Source organism: Leiobunum rupestre, chromosome 9, assembly GCF_980474605.1.
Source record: "Leiobunum rupestre chromosome 9, qqLeiRupe1.1.hap1, whole genome shotgun sequence".
Lineage (NCBI taxonomy): Eukaryota > Metazoa > Arthropoda > Arachnida > Opiliones > Sclerosomatidae > Leiobunum > Leiobunum rupestre.
Window position 1 is genome coordinate 21,677,447 of NC_143392.1, and position 20,248 is coordinate 21,697,694.

At 37.2% G+C, this 20,248-nt stretch overlaps 2 protein-coding genes across 2 annotated transcripts in view; one reads left to right on the forward strand and one right to left on the reverse strand.

Moving 5' to 3' along the window:
- Positions 1 to 11,618, reverse strand: part of LOC149926842 (RYamide receptor-like) — a 99,986-nt gene extending 88,368 nt beyond the window's left edge. Inside the window, exon 1 of the mRNA XM_090157764.1 lies at positions 11,188 to 11,618. Within this exon, the coding sequence (XP_090013890.1) occupies positions 11,188 to 11,618 (431 nt within the window). The remainder of the gene's footprint in view (positions 1 to 11,187) is intronic.
- The window catches only part of LOC149926841 (uncharacterized), a 293,606-nt gene that overhangs the window by 107,422 nt on the left and 165,936 nt on the right, over positions 1 to 20,248 (forward strand). The window lies entirely within an intron of this gene.

A 20,248-nucleotide genomic window follows, 5' to 3' on the forward strand; every position in this document is an offset into this window, starting at 1 on the left:
CTCCCTACACTAACTATTACCGTTAACCTCAACAAGTTTTTATGGAAGGGGAAACCGAAGAGCTCGGGGGAAAATCCCTTAAACCAGTGGGGAAAGAACTTGCAAACTCAACGCAGAAGGAGTGGTTCCGAGTTTTCACCCAATGCCAACCCAACTTTCGTTAAAGTGATATTCTGGGAATTTGGCGCGCGATTTTGAATTACGCACTATGGTTACGCAGCAGACGAAATTTGTTTGGAGTACTATATGATAGGCTGATTTTTAACTCTGACTCCTTTAGGATCATAGGATGACAAATAGAAAAATTCAAATCACAAACTTCAGGGTTACAGAGTTGCTAGTCGTTTTACTGACTTTGGTGAAGAAAGGATGTATAGTAAGAAAAAATGCATGTGCATGAGCAAGGCTTCAAGTGTGATACTTAGGGGTATAATGTTACTTATGCTATTACCGTTAACCTCAACACGTTTTTATCGAAAGGGAGGAAGCCAGTGCCACAAGCATGGATCGAACTCGGCTCCTCTTGCTGCGAGCCAAAAAAAGCTAACTACCCCACCAGCCCACATAAAGAGTATGGTATCCCCAAGCCGCGGAAGCGTACACCGCCTCACGATTGAGCATTTACCGCGTGTATTACTCCGCGGGTAAAAAATTTGGTCTTCTAATTTTACACGCTACCTGAGAGCAAAAGTAAAGCGAGTCTAAAAAACCCATTTTGAGAAAAACAAGGTTTTTGTTTTATATCTATAATCATGGTCATAATAATCTAATAATTTAAATATACTAAAAATAATGTTAAAGTTAGGAGCAACAAACACAGCACCCCACACAAGGAGAACGCAACCCGTCAAAAGTCGTGCATTTTCTTGCGTACAGTATTCAATTATTCATTGGTTAGACGCTTTAGCGCCTGCTGCCGGGGGAAGGGGAAAATTCGGAAATTGTCTTACCCCTTTCCGTAAAACGTTCAGCGTAAAGGTTCGTCCAATGAAATTTGTACACAACTCTGCGTTAGCGTGTTCAAAGGCTAGCTGCGTTCTCCTTGTGTTTGTTGCTCCTAGGTTAAAGTAATATTAAAATTGAAGTTACGATTCATATGTAGAAACACTCGAGGATTATTATTTGGAATTTATTTTAAAATTCACTTATCTTGACTTGCTTGACATTTGCTCTCAAGCTATATGTTACATTCCATTTAAAGGGGAAGAATACAGTAAAAGCCTCTTTTTCGTTCAAGCTGAACGTTTCTGTTTTAACAATTACATAATTGAATTATATTTTTCTTATTAGGCTGAACTCTAGTGCTTAAAATAATTTTGATAATTCTAATATTAATAGTTAACGAAGTATAAGGTCCTAACTAAAGGGTAGTTTGGGCGCTTGCCAAACTTGTTTAGCTCCGGGGGTCCGAATTAAAACGTAATAACTTAATTACTTTTAAATTTAAAATTGTAAAAATTATTTTAGTCACTAAACAAGAGGCTGTTCTGTTAAAATGCAAAATTAAAAGAGTTCAGCTTGAAATAGCGCGAAAGTAGACAATGGCCACAGTGGTCTTCCCCCTTAGAGTCTTACGCGCTCCGATTTGAAGCCGTTATGACCAGCACTTTTAGCACTTTTTCGTAAAAATCCCAATTAAGTTCCTGTCCCCGACGACCATTGTTGAACTCCCCAAAAGGGTGATAACCAGAACACCTTTAATAAGCGTGTCCACCAAACACCCTTTACGGCTCAACAGATATATCCCTCAGTAAAACAATCAGTCTGCCGCAAAGATTGTACTGCTGGAAAGTTTTCCAAATAGTTCAACCATAAAAGATAAAGTTCCATCAGTAGCGCACCCAAGGAGGACAGCTCCATAAACGGAATTACGTTCAATTTTTATTTATTCTTTAATCTAGCAGCCATCCTGAATTAATTTCTGAGTCTTACTTGTCTTTTGTAGAATCGCGCGTTCGAAGCTTCAGTCAAGTACGTTTCAGACTATAGCAACTTTATTGGTGTCAAATTATTTGTTCCGATAAAGCAATTAATTGGTCCGCCTACGATATTCACACTTTCCACCAAATGACATAGCTGAACGGGCTCGTCTCACACTAAGAGCCCGAGCTCGATTTGAGACTGAGCCCAGGCTTTATGATGAGAATGATACGAGCCCGAGAAGAGACCAAAACGTAATGGTCATTTAGATGAGACTTTTATAGTATAGCATATTTTTGTGAGCTCGAGATGAGACCATTAAAGTATAGTAAATTGCTGTGAGCATGAGCTGAGTCCAATATAATATAGTGTATTAATTACTACGAGTACGAGCTGAGACCATATTTTTGGAAACGAGCCCGATATGAGACCTTTTAATTTTTAAGGGACAGTTATGTGTCCGTTCTTGCACGATTATGTTTCCCTTGGCCACTGGGAGCGCTGCGGCGCAGAGTAACACGTGCCGTAACCGTAACGCTTTCTTTCTCACCGACACGACCAACTTTGATTACGTGCTGTTTGCGTCGCCCTTGAAGAGAGTTCTGGCCTACTGGGTAATTGGCTATTGACTTATGATTTATATATCAATATGAAAAAACATTAGGACTTAAAAAAAATATATTAAAAGACTGAAATGAGCACCACGAGTTATGCAAATTCTTATGAGACTAAGACGAGTCCTTGTTATTAACAGAGATAAGTATGAGCCCGAGAGCTGCTCAAATGTTTAGGGAGAGGAATTGTGAGTTCGAGACGAGCTCTTGTGCTTAGGAGAAAAAAATTTGCGCCCGAGACGAGCTCTCTTGTTTAACAAAAATATTGATGAGCCGAGACGAGTATTTTTCCCCGTTGCTGATTCGAGAGTTATGTTTATACTGACAAGGAGAGTACCCGAGGTGTTCATTTCCGATTTGGTTCAAAGTCGGGCGTAATGTAGACCTATTTGAGATATGAAATTTCCCAAAAGGAGACGGTGCGCTACCCATTCGATTTGCCATGGCAACCGAAAATATTTTTGATCACTTAATACCAAAAAAAATCTCCATTTAAAAAAGCATGGGATTTTCTCGGGTTCACAGCTACGAAATTTTTTTAAGATTTGAAAATCACGAAATGTGTAATTTGAAACACATTTCGGTAAATTTCATCAAGTTTGGGTAAATTGGAACATTTTTGGGTAAAATAAATAAAAAATCCTATTTTTGTTTTGAGTGTTCAAAACCATTTTCGGTTGCCATGGCAAATCGAATGGGTAGTGCAACGTCTCCTTTTGGGAAATTTCATATCTCATATAGGTCTACATTACGCCCGACTTTGAAAAAAATTGGCAATAAAAACTTTAAACTGTTAAAAAAAACTGGTGTTGTAAGACGGAAAATTTCCCGCTCGGAAATTTTCCGAAAAAAATAAAAAAAAATTTTCATTCCATGATTAGTCTAATATATTGTTTGCAAATTTAAATAAAGCGGCATTTTCGCCTCATTTTTTCTAATCTAAAAGTAAAACTTAACCTCTAGACTAGTTTAAACCGATTAACAATGTAACACTTTTAATGTTTTTTTAGTATGTTTACTGATATTAGACATTTTACACCGATAAAAAATTAAAAACCCTTAAAAAGTAATTTATGTTTCAATTTTTTATTTTTCCGATTTGCGGAAAATTTTCTGGAAATTTTTCCGCATTTTATTTTTCCGGAAAATTAACAACACTAAAAAAACCTTACAGAAATTCGATAGTTAGGCTCTTTCCATGAGCGCACCCAGAGCGACCTTTCGGTGTCGACGCATCTGAACGGTCATGAAAATTACGCGACGCGATATCGCCGCCTGTTTCCATTGTCGAATCGAACCCCCACTGATGAGTAAATCGCTCCATTTGTAGTGCTACTAACTGGCACTTTGAAGCATTTATCCTAATATCTTCTTTCTAGCCCAATGCGGTGGATTAAGTCAAACTCGACTTTCACCCAAACTAATTTGACTTACGCTTACGCCACAAATTTATACGTTCATTTAAATGTAAATTTGACGGTGAAATTAGTGAAGCAGTTTGGATTTATAATTCAGATTGTACCTGATCATGTGAGAAAAAGATAAAGGATTGATATGTTCAGATAGAAATTAGAAGCGCTAGATTTAGCAGTTGTTTTTCAATTCGGAAATTGGCTAAGAGGCACACCGAGTATAGAAGGAATAAGGAGAGAAACACCCAAAATGTAGTGAGAACGATGCGATGACCGTTTCCAAGAAACAAAAAGGAGCGATATTTTATCCCCGGAACACCTCTTTTGTCGTGCCAAGAAGGTCGACCACTTTTATCGCACTAACGCGTTTCCATGACCGTTCAGATGCCGAGACACCGAAAGGTCGCTCTGGGTGCGCTCATGGAAAGAGCCTCAGTATTTCAAAAGATCGGAGTTACATTCCTTCATTTTGTATTTCTATTCTAGAAAAATTTATAACTAAAAAACTAATTTTTAACAAAGTAACGCGAACCGGCCGTGAGAAATCATTTCGCGGTGGTTCTGCTCTCGTAAACTATCTTGCGCTAAAATGACATCATTTCGCGAATTCGTTCTTATTGACTGAAAAAAGTAAATATACTCGTGTGTCGCGAAAATAGGCTCCGCCCTCGTTTTCTCGTAGTATACCATGGCTAATGATAGAGTTGAATATTCATGGGTTAAATAGATTCATGGTAGTATTGAGAGATGGATGTATCAGCTAGGCTACTACCCAAGGCACCACCTTAAACCTAAGTCATCACGCGACTTTTAAAGCCAGGTGGCCGGGTTATAATACATAGTAGTATACCAAGAATGTATTGACGTTACTAAGAATATTGGACTACAGGATTCTGATTCCCATCCTCGCAGCCTTTGGAGCTTAAATTCGTCCGCTTTCCCATTCAAGTTTGCTATATGGTATAACCTTGAATGCGCCTTAAATGCGGACGAACAGGGGTTAATGCTATGCTGAAATATTCTTAGTAACTTCAATACATTCTTGAGTGTACTTTTAAGAGATATGTTATATACTTCAGGCTTTTCTACTTCAATCGAAGCTACTTAGCAAGTGCAAAAAGGGAATTTGTATCCCAAAAGAGACCAAGTGCATTAGGAGAATCCATACATCCGTGAAAAATAAGAGGATAGTATTATAAATAAAAAAAATTGACAATATTTGTACTTCGACGCGTCTATTTCTTAAAACTCTAGTTAAACTCCTTTGAGTTGCTTTGTCAACGCCCTACTTGAAGCCAACAAAAGTGTTCCCGGTACCTTGGGGAACCGGTTGAGCCGTCGCATTGTCCAACTCGACTGTCGCGATTTTTATTTTATCGACGTTCCCTGCGAGAGGCGACTCGCTTCACTCGGTTTCTGTGGCGATGGAGACAAAGAGGTTCCCTCGTACTTCGGGGAGTTTTAGTTCCGAGGACTTCGGACTAAACTCTCCTCAGCTCCACTTTCGAAAACACTCGATTGTTGGATGCTGCCTAAATTAACGCGATTTAATTAATTGTACGGAAGACCACCTTTGTTCTTTGTTGGTTGTAGCGCGGAGGGCACACCGCGTAACTATCTCGCCATGGTCCAACTACGGTTAATGAAAGGGAATTGACCTATCCATTATGTACGTGGAAGGGTCGAATCTTTCAAGAGGAAAGCGAACACTTCTGGTTACCGAAATTTTTGCAAACAGTGACGATGGAGAACAAGTTGGCAAGCCAAAATATACCTCTCCTCGGAAGAGTTTTAAATTTTCAGTGAAGTGTAACTGTATCCGTGGTTCTGCGGTAGAACGCTCACCTGTCGTTCAAGAGGGCTTGGATTCGAATCCCGGCCGATTAAAAAATTATACTACACCCAATGACATAAAGAGGGCGCTTTTGGAAAAACCTTTTCCTTGATTCTAAGAAATTGGGTACGCAGTGATTACGCTTTGCCCCGAAAATGCGAACGCGTTCGCAGGCCTGACAGACAAACCCACAGACAGACAGACACGGTGGTTGTATAACCCCTCCTAGGGTACAAAGTCCCCTCGGAGAGGTAAAAATGTCCGCAACGTATTGGAAACGCAAATACTTTTGTTGCCCAAGCTTTCGAGATTCTCAGAAGGAGAACAGCCGAAGGATTTAAGGAGCGAGGCTTAGCGACAATAATAAAATATAATAATTTCCATACACGTTAATTCTTTTAATTGGATAAAACTAATCGGAAATATAAATATTAAACTCCTTTAACTAGATTTGTAGTATAGAGATCTGCATTCGAAGCAGAAACGTTACCATCCCAGAACATTCACGTTGAAATAATTTCCCATCCTATTTCTATTCAAATATTTACCATTCAATTTGACAAAGTTTTCTCATTCTCGCTCCATCGTGATTCAAAGTATTTCAACTAGATTAAAATTCCCGAGCATTCACCAGTTCAAAATTGCTTTTCCCAAATTACTTATCCGAAAATAAGAAAACAATATGATTTCCCTTATCGGGGTCGGACATTCACCAAAAATGTGTACGGGATTTTTAAATCCGGGATTTCACGCTGGATTTCAAGATCTCTTGTTGGATTTCGGATTTCTAAACTTTTGTCCTGGATTTCGGGATTTCTCGTCGGATTTCTGGATTTCTTGCCGGATTTCGAGATTTTGAATAAATCTACGGATTTTAAATAAATAAACGAATTTTGAATAAATCTACGGATTTTAAATAAATAAACGGATTTTGAATAAATCTACGGATTTTAAATAAATAAACGGATTTTGAATAAATCTACGGATACGGATTTTGAATAAATCTACGTATTTTGAATAAATCTACGTATTTTGAATAAATCTACGTATTTTGAATAAATCTACGTATTTTGAATAAATCTACGTATTTTGAATAAATCTACGTATTTTGAATAAATCTACGTATTTTGAATAAATCTACGTATTTTGAATAAATCTACGTATTTTGAATAAATCTACGTATTTTGAATAAATCTACGTATTTTGAATAAATCTACGTATTTTGAATAAATCTACGTATTTTGAATAAATCTACGTATTTTGAATAAATCTACGTATTTTGAATAAATCTACGTATTTTGAATAAATCTACGTATTTTGAATAAATCTACGTATTTTGAATAAATCTACGTATTTTGAATAAATCTACGTATTTTGAATAAATCTACGTATTTTGAATAAATCTACGTATTTTGAATAAATCTACGTATTTTGAATAAATCTACGTATTTTGAATAAATCTACGTATTTTGAATAAATCTACGTATTTTGAATAAATCTACGTATTTTGAATAAATCTACGTATTTTGAATAAATCTACGTATTTTGAATAAATCTACGTATTTTGAATAAATCTACGTATTTTGAATAAATCTACGTATTTTGAATAAATCTACGTATTTTGAATAAATCTACGTATTTTGAATAAATCTACGTATTTTGAATAAATCTACGTATTTTGAATAAATCTACGTATTTTGAATAAATCTACGTATTTTGAATAAATCTACGTATTTTGAATAAATCTACGTATTTTGAATAAATCTACGTATTTTGAATAAATCTACGTATTTTGAATAAATCTACGTATTTTGAATAAATCTACGTATTTTGAATAAATCTACGTATTTTGAATAAATCTACGTATTTTGAATAAATCTACGTATTTTGAATAAATCTACGTATTTTGAATAAATCTACGTATTTTGAATAAATCTACGTATTTTGAATAAATCTACGTATTTTGAATAAATCTACGTATTTTGAATAAATCTACGTATTTTGAATAAATCTACGTATTTTGAATAAATCTACGTATTTTGAATAAATCTACGTATTTTGAATAAATCTACGTATTTTGAATAAATCTACGTATTTTGAATAAATCTACGTATTTTGAATAAATCTAGAAATCCGGCAAGAAATCCAGAAATCCAACGAAAAACCTCGAAATCCGACGATAAACAACGGAATCCGGGGCAAAAGCTTAGAAATCCTAAATCCAACATGAAATCTTGAAATCCAGCGTGAAATCCCGGATTTCAATACCCATAAACATTTTTGGTGAATGTACGACCCTTCGGGGGAATCATATTATTTTCTTATTTTCGGTAATGGATGGGAAAGGCAATTTAGAACTGGGGAAAGCTCGGCTGGATTTCGAATTTCTTGGAAAGTGTACGGGATTTCTTTGAATGTCCGACCCCTTGGATTCCCCCCATTTCCCAGTTCAAAATTACCTTTCCCATCCATTCCCTAACCGAAAATAACGTCATAATCTTATTCCCGTGGAATCCCCACGGTTATTGTAATATAGTAATTGATATATTTTGGTTAGAAATAACGATTTATTGTCATCGCCTTGTATCTTGAGAAACTTCAGCAACTATTAGTAAAGCGTGTAAAAATTAAGTAAAATTACTTCGCAATATCTATGTCCATAATTAACGGAAGCGATAAATCCGCTTACGTGAAACAATAAAAATCTTTGAATCAACATCTTCATTATCATGTCCTTTTTTTTTCGGAGCATTAAATATTTAACTAAGCAAGTATTTTTTACCTATTTTCCCTAATTATTTAAAAAAATAGAAATTCATTCAAATAAGTAAGTAAAACTCGGAACAACTCCTTCTGCGTAGAGTTTGCAAGTTCTCTCCCCACTGGTTAAAGGGGTTTTAACCCGAGCTCTTCGGTTTCCCCTTCCATAAAAACTTGTGTTGAGGTTAACGGTAATAGTTAGTGTAGGGAGCTGTTGGCTCGCGTGGCATGAAGGGCTTGCCACCACCCTCCTACGCATTTTAACCCGGCCACCTGAATTAATGGCTTTAAAAGCCGCTTGATGACGTAGGCTTAAGGTGGTGCCTTGGGTATTAGCCTAGCTGATTATTATTAAAAAAAAACAAACAATTTACCTGGAAAAAATGGTGATTAAAAAGTTAATTTAAAACGCAAATTGTTTTTTAGAGCTCTCAAGAAAACGACTTCCTCGTTTTATATGAATTCAGCTATTTTTAATGATTCATTTTAATTAACTATTATTAATTAACACTCGCGATTAAAATTATTTCAAGTATTTTAGCGCTAGCTACTCGGTAGGTGGAAACTGGTAAATACAGGAACTAAAACTTCGCTATTTCTTGAAGGTTCGACGGTTTCTTGAAAAATTTTAAACTTCGGCATACGACTTGAAATTATGTCACTTCTGATTCCGTAGTTTCGCAGTAAAATCTGAGTAAATAAAAGAACGAAAATAAGTTTTCGTGATATGAATAGTTTATCGGTTTCGGCTATCCTTAAAGTTTTACGGGCGACGTAGAGATCATCAGATCTTTCTGTGGTTGCAACTCACCTGTTGTCTTCTCCTCTGGCGGTCGTTCAAGTCTTTAAATTTAATTATTCAATAAAGAAATAACTTGAAATGCTGAAAGATCGAATATTTGTCATGTCAGTAATCCTTTGGTGGTAATAAAAAAATTATATACGACTAGTAGTGTCTTCATTAGATCACTCAGAGAAATCTGCTGTAAAACGTTATACAGCTTTCTAATTTTCAATCTAAATATCCAAAATACCGCTCTAAGCTAGAAGGGCGGTCGTAGTTTGCGAGTCCAAAAACTACACTATTCATCAAAAATATTGAACCCGAAACTAAAAGAATTTAAATGACGGTAAAATAAACATGACAAATCTCTTCGGCCGGCGAATTAAGGGGGAAATATTCTTTGAACCATATCGAAAGTCAAACAAGAGAACAGGAGGTCGACTCAAAATTCATTTTAAAATTTTTTGCATCCATACCTCGGGACAAAAATATATAAACTAAACGCCTTCGCCATATCTTTCGTCGTTGTTCAAATAAAAGAGATGGAAATACTTTTGGAGATATCGGCTTCCGAGGCGCAAACGGAAGGGCTAGAAGAAGAAATTGGACCTGAGATAGGTGTCAACTCGAAGCCCCAAGAAAACGACTTCCACGCCAAAGTAAGTCGGAACTCGCGTATATAAATGGATTATGGAAATGAAGTTTCGCGAGTCAGAACGTTCAAAGGTCGAGATTTCGGATTATTTCCTCGCTAAAAGTTACGACAGAAGTCCACTTTTGGAATGGAAAAATGTTTCCAACCTCCGGGACAAATAAAAAATAATCTTGTCTGGAGTTTAAAAAAATTTAGATTCTAGAAATGTTCATACGCGAACAATAGACCAGAGTTTTGGAGATTTCCGCGACGAAAATATCCACCAATTCTATGTTTAACTAAGTAACTTGTAGCATTTAGGATGGTCGAATATTTAAATTAGTAAGAATTAACAAAATCCGATGGTGTTGTAACTCGTAAAACATTGTGTACGCCTGATTATTGATTTTAGAAACGAACTCTGATTTCCACTGAATTTTCTAAATTTACTGTAATTTCCACTGAGTTCTCTAAGTTTCTGTAATTTTAACTGAGTCCTCTAAAGTTTCTGTGATTTCCACAGAGTTATCTAAATTTACTGTGATTTTAACTGAGTTTTCTAAATTTACTGCGATTTCCTCTTTTTTCTAAATTTACTGCGTTTTCCACTCAGTTCTTTAAAGTTTCTGTAATTTCCTTATTTTTCTAAATTTACTGCGTTTTCCACTCAGTTCTTTAAAGTTTCTGTAATTTCCTCATTTTTCTAAATTTACTGCGTTTTCCACTCAGTTCTTTAAAGTTTCTGTAATTTCCACAGAGTTATCTAAATTTACTGTGATTTTAACTGGGTTTTCTAAATTTACTGCGATTTCCTCTTTTTTCTAAATTTACTGCGATTTCCTATTTTTTCTAAATTTACTGCGTTTTCCTCTTTTTTCTAAATTTACTGCGTTTTCCACTCAGTTCTTTAAAGTTTCTGTAATCTTTACAGAGTTATCTAAATTTACTGCGATTTTAACTGAGTTTTCTAAATTTTGTGATCTAAATTATTTTGAGATAAACACTGATTTATATTAATATTTATATGAGTCCCACCGAGTTCACTCTATGATTTTTCTAATTAATTTCCCGTTATTATTAACGATTTGTAGACATGTTTACAAAGTGGCTAACCCTCTTAGCCACTTCCGAAGAATAAATTGTTAAACCCACATAAAAAAAGCCAATTCCAGTAAGAAATTTTACAGACAGCATCATATAAAAAGACAATTAGCGAAAAGGTCGATTACCTGTCCAGGCCAACGGCGGTCAGGGTATAGACGCTGACAATGACGGAGACATGCTGCATGAAGAGGACAACGGGACAGAAGACGGGCGCGAATATCCAGCGTCCCAGCATAAAGTCCGTGTACGTGAAAGGAATGCTGAAGATGGCCATGGCAATGTCACTCAACGCCAAGTTGATCAAGAAGACGCGCAACTCTTTGGAGAAACTCTTCCCGAACAGCAGGACGGTGATGGCCGTTATATTCCCGGCGAAAGCCAAGAAGGCGGTCAGCGAGTACAGAGTCACCAGGAAGATTTGCATGCTTGGACCCAACGCTTCCAAACTGACGTCCGCCGTCTCGTAACTTATAGAAATCTCGCCTGAATTGGACGCCGCTCTCACCACACCGTCACCAGTCGCGTTGAAAGTGTCATTGAAATAAGGCATTTCCATTTCGTCACTATGGTCCAATATTTCACTACGCTTCTTTTAAGTTATTAAAAAAGCGATACCATTTTATATCGCCCTTATTCGATGAGTTTAAATTGTCTATATTAAATAACGAAGCTTTCAAAAAGCCAAATGTTTCACGAACGCTAATTGTTGAAAGCGAAATATTCGCCGGTAGCTTTTATTGGAGTTTTGGAAAGTGTACCCAAGACCCCACACCGACGTCAACTAACTCAAATAACTGAGAGAGGAGACATTATAGCCGAGAGCAAAAGAGAGAGAGAGAGATACGGGGAGCCAACGCGCATGCTCGGGACAAAGCGAGGGGCTCTCGACCAAGCAGCAGTGATATGATCCCCCAATCCTTGATCTTTTATCTCCGGGAGCGGAGAGATATTTTATTTTGATTAAGCGATAAATAAATTGAATCATTTCATTCTTAGAAAACTGTACGCGCGAAGAATTTTAAATGTCGCACCTAGAGAGTGTATTGAATTTGGGCGGATTAATTTGTTTTTCCTGGATCTAATGCTTTTAAAGAAATATACTATTTACGACCGAAACGAGTCTAGGTGGCGCTGCCGCATTAAGCTCTTCCTAAGTAGCACACTATGATCTATCATCTGCTTTTCTTTCAAATTAGAGAAAAATGCCCAAATCAGGGGGTTGCAATTGTTACGCGTCTTCAATGTACTGGTTGCCAAACACTTTAGCCGCGTTCACACATACCCTCTCTGCAACGTGTGTATCCCGTCGTGTGAACAGTTACCGTTGCGCGTGCCAGCGTTTCAGATCGCTTCGGCTGAACCGCATCGTTGACCATTTTGGCAGCGATTCCAGTGGCGTCATCGAGTCGGCTTTTGTGAACCATGAGCCTTTTTTTTTAAATCGCTAATCGTGAATTTTTTTGCGGCTAATAAAATTTGTATGCCTTTTTTAGAAGAAAATGTTTCGCAACTTTTTGTCTATTTGTTTAAAAAATACAACAAATTTCTTCTGGGTTTGAATGTTTTGAAACGTAACTCAAATGCGTGAGCAGACGAACTTCTAATTATATTTCTATACTACGCATGTCCGATTTTATTCAAAACTCACTGGAAAATGAACGTGTGAACAAAACGATTTACAAATGCTAAGAACCGCAGCGAGATCGAAACGAGGCGAAAGGTTTCCGAGGGTACGTGTGAACGTGGCTTATTAGCGTCTGTCAATACGCTATTTAGCTATTGACGGCAACCAAAAGAGGGCGTAGCAGTAGCATTCGCTTTGTTGCGCGCAGACTGTTTACCCTTCACGTTCCCCCTACGCGGGCATAATCTGTACAGTGTTAAGTTCACCCTAAGTAAAAGTATGTTTCGTAATACCACACACTTCCATTTATTGTGGTGCCATCTATATCAATTTTCAGAAACAGATATTACGTTGTAGAAACGAGATAAAAGGAGATTAAACAGGCCACTTTAGTATTTATTGTGGCGCCATCAAGCAGACACTAGACACGGTTTTTATTTGGTATAAACCGGAGAATAGGAAACTACACGTCTTACTTTGGTATTTATTGTGGCGCCATCTACGGCAATATTTTGAAAGCAGACTCTACACCCTGTTTTAATTTTGTACAAACCGGAGAAAGGAAAATATACGTCTTACTTTGGTATTTATTGTGGCGCCATCTATGGGAATTTTTCGAAAGCAGGCAAGCACTATTTCAGTTTTGTAGAAACTCGAGGCATTTTACACCGCAGCAGAGCTCAAACTTTATACCGCCTATATATTTCCGTACAATGATATGAAATGTCAAAATTACACTCTAATGAACCGAGGAAGAAACTTTTCCTTATATTAAAACCAAAAACATTGTTTTCCCGATATAAAAGTTTTACAAAGTTAGTATACCACTGGTGCTGCGTTCAATCAAAGATAATATAGACCTCGTAGCCCAGGTACGAAACCACTGCCTGGCGTGTAGTTAATAGCGTTTACCCACTTAATGCCGGAACTCCGAACTAAATTAGCTCCATGGTTACTATGGTTACCAACTATAAATAGCGCCCTACACCAACCTATGGAGGCCGATTTTTCGGAGGTCAAGAGTTGGAAGTAGGTAATCGCTTCGTTACAATACCGTCAATCGAAAATAAAGTTCGATGAATTTAAATCTAGTTATACATATATTATCTTTGGTTCAATGAAGTCACCACGCAAAGAATGGGCCGAATATTAAATTAAATGTCGATTGATTGATAATTCTTTGGTTTTAATTATAAAAATGCGGAAAAACCAAATAATAAAATCCCATGCTTTTTTAAATGTAGATTTTTTCATTTTTTGTTGTCAAAAACATTTTCGGTTGCCATAGCAAAACGGAAGCCCAGCGTAAATTTTCCCTTGGTGAAAATTAATATTACCCCAAGATCTACATACCCCCCGAGTTTCATCAAAATCGGTGATTTACACCTCGGGTACACTCCTCGATAGTAACATTCCTATTGTTTTAATGCTAATTTCCTGACGGAACCTTTTCCCGACACTGACACTCTCGCCAAGCTCCGAATAGGACTTGCACTCGAAATGAGTAGCGTGTTATGGTCCTTGGTAATAGTATATTTCGCCTTGGCTATATTTAGACAGAAGGGAGCTCTGTGCTGAGAACTAAATTTAGAATGCGCAATAGCTCTGAAAATCAGTTCAGTGATAATTTTTCCTAATTGTCATACTTATTTTATTATGTTACTTAACATAATAACCACTATCGGAAAATCTGTACACCGATTACATAAATATGAAAATGAGTATAGCCTTTGGTAGTGCTAAATCTGTACTCACTTACGTAATCATTTTAGTGCAGTCAAAGCTACAGGCTTGTACACCGATTACGGGGAGTGATAAGCCCCTCGGTTACTTATGCGTTACTAGTATAGCGATATGGAAAGTAAATTAGATATTATAGGCTTATGATAATTAGCATTTCTAATTTCTGATAATAGATGGCGGGTCAGTCACTGCGCTTGGTTCGACCGTATTACCAAAAGTAAGTATTGGGAAGAGAGTCTTGCACTGCCCCCTTCTTATAGCTTCCACTGTGGTTGCTTGCTATGCTTTTAAACGCATTGAGAAAATTTGAATCAGAGAGCCAATAGGATTGCTAGAAATTCGCGCCTTTTTCTCAAAAAATACTGCTTCGTTGGTCCGGTGATCGCGTGTCGGCTGCGTTGTGTAGATTCGTTTCATTGTTTATAGTACGTTTATTTTTTAGCTTATTATAAGTATTAATATGCCGCGAAAAGGTACCACAAATTGATTTAAAATCTTCATCCAATTAAAAAAATCATCATTATAGTTATCCGATAATAATTCTACAATTAAGCCTTGGCTGGCCATTTCCAAATTCCAAAATGAAAATCCAGTTTTCACTAGTAAGAAGTTAAGAACCGAGGCGCGGTTGGTTGTGGTAATAATGTGAAATTAGCCAATAAACATACTTTGATTAATTTTATTAAAACCTGAAATATATTAGCAGTAGAAATGAATAATTGGTTGATAAACTGTTAATGTAATTTTTCAACTACTTACAAATTTAGTATTGCCTGAAAAAAAGCCAAGAAAGAACGGAACTATTTTTTTTGAGGCGGAGTACAAAATTTCAATAAAAATCCCTGTAAACACGATTGGGGGATGGAAGAAAATTCTTGAAAATATTTTTGCCCCTCAAATAACTCGTCCAAGACTTTCTCCCCCAAAGGGTATTGGTATTACCATATGTAACATAATCACTAATAAGTATGCCATAAAAGCATTTTCGATAATGAAACCTTGTTCACGGAATATGACGTAAATTACGTCACTTACAACTCCGTGACGAAATACGCGTCATCAACTTTACTGATGGGAAACGGAAGTTAGTGAGAATTCCTCGCGTGTTTCTGGCTTTGCCCATGTCAAGTTTAGATCGTGCCTCGCGGTCACATGATTACATTTCCACGGTAACCTTTTCAATAGCGCAAGGATTATAAGCATTTTTCCATTTTTGGGTCCGCTTAATGTATGTTCCGCGTGAAACAAGGTCTCATTGAATTTTTTCAGTGGAAATATTATACAGAGGCATACTTATGAGTTACATATGGTATTACCGAAGTGCATGGCTTACTTATAATATGTTACGTCGACAGAATTATATCCTACGTATGGATTTTATGGTCCAGATTTCCAGATAGCTATTACTCTAAACCTATTAAGTATTCGTAATTAGTTCAGTTAATTAACTCAACTATTCAAGGGAGAGGCAGGACGTAATCCCTTATCTGTGTTTGAACAACGGAGAGAACCCGCTTACAAACTGACAGGTCAAAAAAATATTGCTAAAAAAAAGTACAAAGATCCGAAAAAGTAAATCAGTATCGCTTTCATTTCCGTGGTGGCTAATACACGTCATCGACGTATCTTAGGTGACGAAGAAAGTTGGAAAACATTCTTGGGCGGGTGGAGGAAGTCCAATTTGATGGATTAATGTACCGCTTATTAGCGACCCGACTCCGAGGCTTAATAGGATGGCCAATAGCCCTTCATCCGATTTACGAGAATTTGATACGACGAAGGGGCCGCTCACCGGCTAAGTAAGCGCTTGGTTTCTCCATTTCATTGGAAGGTGGCGCCATCTGGCGGCTTTCAAACGAAATAGAAATAAAAAACTACTGTTTGACTTGGCTTCCGATGTAAAGTTTTCGTCTTTTAATGGGGTTTTTGATCGCAGGAATTACTTTTTCATTTCCTTTAAAGGAGGATTTCATAAGGAAAACCGATAATTAATTACGTTCTTAACCAGAGTTAGACGTTCGTTCGAATGCCATACAAAATTAATTTAAAGCAACTGTCGGCTCTATCATTGCCACCTGTATAATGATAAGGACCTTGTTATTAGAGATGGTAATGAATCTATCGGATTCGTCGAAAAAACGACTTTACTGGAAAGTGTGGTGCCATTTATTAATGGAAAAATAAACTAAAATTCAAAATAACGAAACCATAACGTCGTCAGAGAACTATTGTAGAGTATTATAATTTGACAACTTATACCATAAGTGTATAATATTATTACATAAGTGTGACACTATTCCAGGGCTCCCAGCGAACCTATAATACCTATATTTACCTATAATTCTGAAATGGTCCTATAAAAACCTATAATTCCTTAATATATGTCAAAAAAGCTACCTGGTTAAAAGAGAATGCTTGTTGCTGCCGTAAAGGTAAAAAAATTATATTTTATATAAACAGTGACTTGCAGGTCCTGGCTCTCGGTAATATTACTTCTCAGCGATTTCCTTGGAGGATGATTTATTGAAGCGTCTAAATGTGTTTTCATAATATCCGGCTATGTTGTTTCCCCCCCCCCCCCCGACAAAAATTGCCCCATCAGTCTTTGATGGGAGTTCAGTTCAGTACGTTCCAGTTCTAGAACCGTCGGCGCGACTCGAATTAATGTACGTCAACAAGCTGGCAAACATGCTTCCGAAAAATCAATAAAAACCAAACACTACCGAGAAATGCATGTCCCTTCCCAGAGTATACCACCTCCTAGGCAGTTCTTTGATGGGGATTTTATGAAAACACCTATTGGAATATCTGTGGAAGACTGTGGTCATCCTGGTGATTCTCATTGGAACAAACGTGCCTTAAAGGATAATCCTTGGTGCCTTGCTGCGGAGTTCTAGCTCTCGACGTACAAGGCTAGACGTGGCTCCTAGTCGACATTAAGCCTTGTTTCGAATAGAAGTTCACAGTAGTTTTCACTTACCACTTTTGCTCTTTCTTTAATCATCTAATATGTGATTTTACGCGGAACTAGACTAATCGAGGATTCTTAAGTTCATTTTCTGGTAAGTCTATTTTCCGAGTGAGTATTTTTCATTTGTTGCAGTTTCTTACCGATGGCGGACAGCCAATCAATTTGAAAAAACGAGTTACGTCTTACGTTTAAGCCCCGCCCGTTTTTCGAGCTGCTTTCGAGGCACGGTTCCAATGGATCTTTAGACATTCTAAGATACCAATTGCATGCATGTATTCGCGAGCGAAAACTATCGTTACGCCCCCTTTGCAGTGGCGGATTAACTACCACTCGGGCCCCTAGGCTTAGCTTTGTTTAGGGCCCCCTTGACCTTGGGAAACTTCCCGCAGCTTTAAAGCTTAAATATTTTTCTATTTTGCGTTAACTGTGGATTATTTATTCTCGAGGGCCCTTCTAGAAAAATCATACCGGGCCCATTTATCCTCCGGGCCCGTAGGCTTAAGCCTACTCAGCCTATTGGATAATCCGCCACTTCCCCTTTGGTTCGCCATTGAAACCTAGATAGATAGCGGCTAAAGCCAGACGCTATTAGTTTTTCCTCATCGTTATTCATAAATTTGACTTTATAAAGAATGATATTTGCATTTTAATACAATTTTTGCATTGTTTGCTTATATTTTGATAAGATTATTAAAAAAAAAAACGTAGTTGGTCTGTAGCAGACGCTAGATCATAGGCGCCACCTCTAGCGCCGTTACGCCACCTATACTCGTTTCGGTCGCGAATAGTTTCCTGCTTAAATATATTTATTGATCCTAGATATGATTTATAGTACACAGTGAAGACGCATAGTAATACAGTGTTGCCAATACTTCATAGACGAAATTCTAATAGCAAGTACCGTTTTAAGACTTACGTAGACCCTGGGCACTATGATCTTTGTAGGTCCTATTTCTAAAAAGAAATATTTTTAATATAGTTTTTTCATAATCATAAACTTCATACTCTCCTTCAAGCCTTGGTAGGCCCTGGGCATTGTGCCCATTGTGCCCATTAGATAAATCGGCCCTGCCCATAGCTGAATAGTTAATTTCCAACACCCCCTTTTATTCTGGTCGAAAACTTTTCAGTAAACATAGAGCCACGTTTGGTCTGATGAGCAAAAGCTATGTGGCTCTGCGTAAACTTAAAAGGCTAATAGGGGCTTAAATAAAACCTCTTCAAAGAAATCGGCAACAAGTAATATATCCGAAACCCAGGACCTGCAAGTTACTGTTTTTATAGTTGTAAACAGAAATCCATACATCTTCTTGGAATGCTTATCGCGGCAGATTTTCGCCTCGATGTGGCTGACGGTTTTTTTTGACGTCACTATGTTAACTTAACCACGGCCAACTTTGATTTCTCGCGCATCTCTCGCGCTACAGCGGCCATCTCATTCGTTGACGTTTCTGTGTTAACCTATGAGCAAAAGATGTGTATGACGTCAGCGCCCCTAGCGGATTATTATTTTTGGTATAGTTTTTACATTGGGGACAATATAACAACCGAGCGTGGCGCTGAACTCCTACACGTTATAGTACAGTTTATAGGGGGAAAATCCTTGCTCGCAGAATTTCGACGAATGGGTTGGCCGTAGTAGCGCGAACAGCGCGTGATCAAAGTTGGCCGTGACTTAACAAACAACCACGTGAGAGGGGAGCGCGCGCAGAGGGGATTTTTTCTCTCGTAGTCGGGACCAAAGACGTCAGAGTGATCTTACCATACGCGATACGACAGGATAAGCATTCCAAGTAGAGGTATGGATTCCTGTTGTAAATAATGGAAACTTTTCACCTGTAAACAGAACGTCTTGTTTTGTCTATTAAATTTATTTTTTAAAATTGAATTCGTCTTATAACTGCTGAAGCTGTATTATTAATTATGTAATCATGGAATTTCCAAAGAAAGTTGCGATTTTGCCCACCACCTTCTTCTATAATAATTTTCAATATTTTAATTAAATTCTAAACAACTGAAAAATTAATTTGATTTATTAGATATGTTACGGTATTAATCAAAATTTCATTTCAATTTCAATTCTCTGAGCGTTCATTTGCTTCTTTTTAAAATTGTTTAAGTCTTAGAAAATTGAAAAATATTGTCTTTTAAAACGGGCTATAGAGTAAATAATGTCTGTTTGGACGACATTCGACTAATATTTGTTCGCTCCGAGAAAAGTCTAGCAAGATTTTAATCAAAGTCACTTATTGGGGTCCCTGCGCTGTCCGAAAAATAGGCACCACTTCCGTCGCCGATGCTTCCTACGTTCATCTCCCTCCGGGTGGATTTAATTAAACATTTCCCCAATTGCTCCCCTCCCCATCCCTTCTTGTTGCCCCCAATCCCGCGTTCGATGGACGCCAAATCGGATAAAAGTTACAATATTAACTATACAATGTGAGCCACTACTTCTAAGGACATATTATATGATGGCCATTGAAGGCCACTTTTTCTTCGAAAAAAGACAACAAAAGGAAAAGATGGAAGTTTAACACGAAATCCTTCACCCCTGGGGATTAATATTTACTGTTAATCAACGGGGAACTAATTAGTAAGACTGAAGTAAATGCTAAATAGAAATGCAGATGGAATTATTTTGTATATAGATTGATACACGTTTGACTAGGGTGAAAGTTCTTTCACGGTAGTAACGCCATTTGAGGCCCACTTTTAAATACACGTAGTTTCACCAGTTGGCACCAACAGTGTGAATTTTTAAATTATTTAAAAAATGCTAAAAATAGTAATTATTTCGTGTCTTTTAAGCCGAATTTCACCCGAATTGAACTTTTGTTAAGAGTTTTTA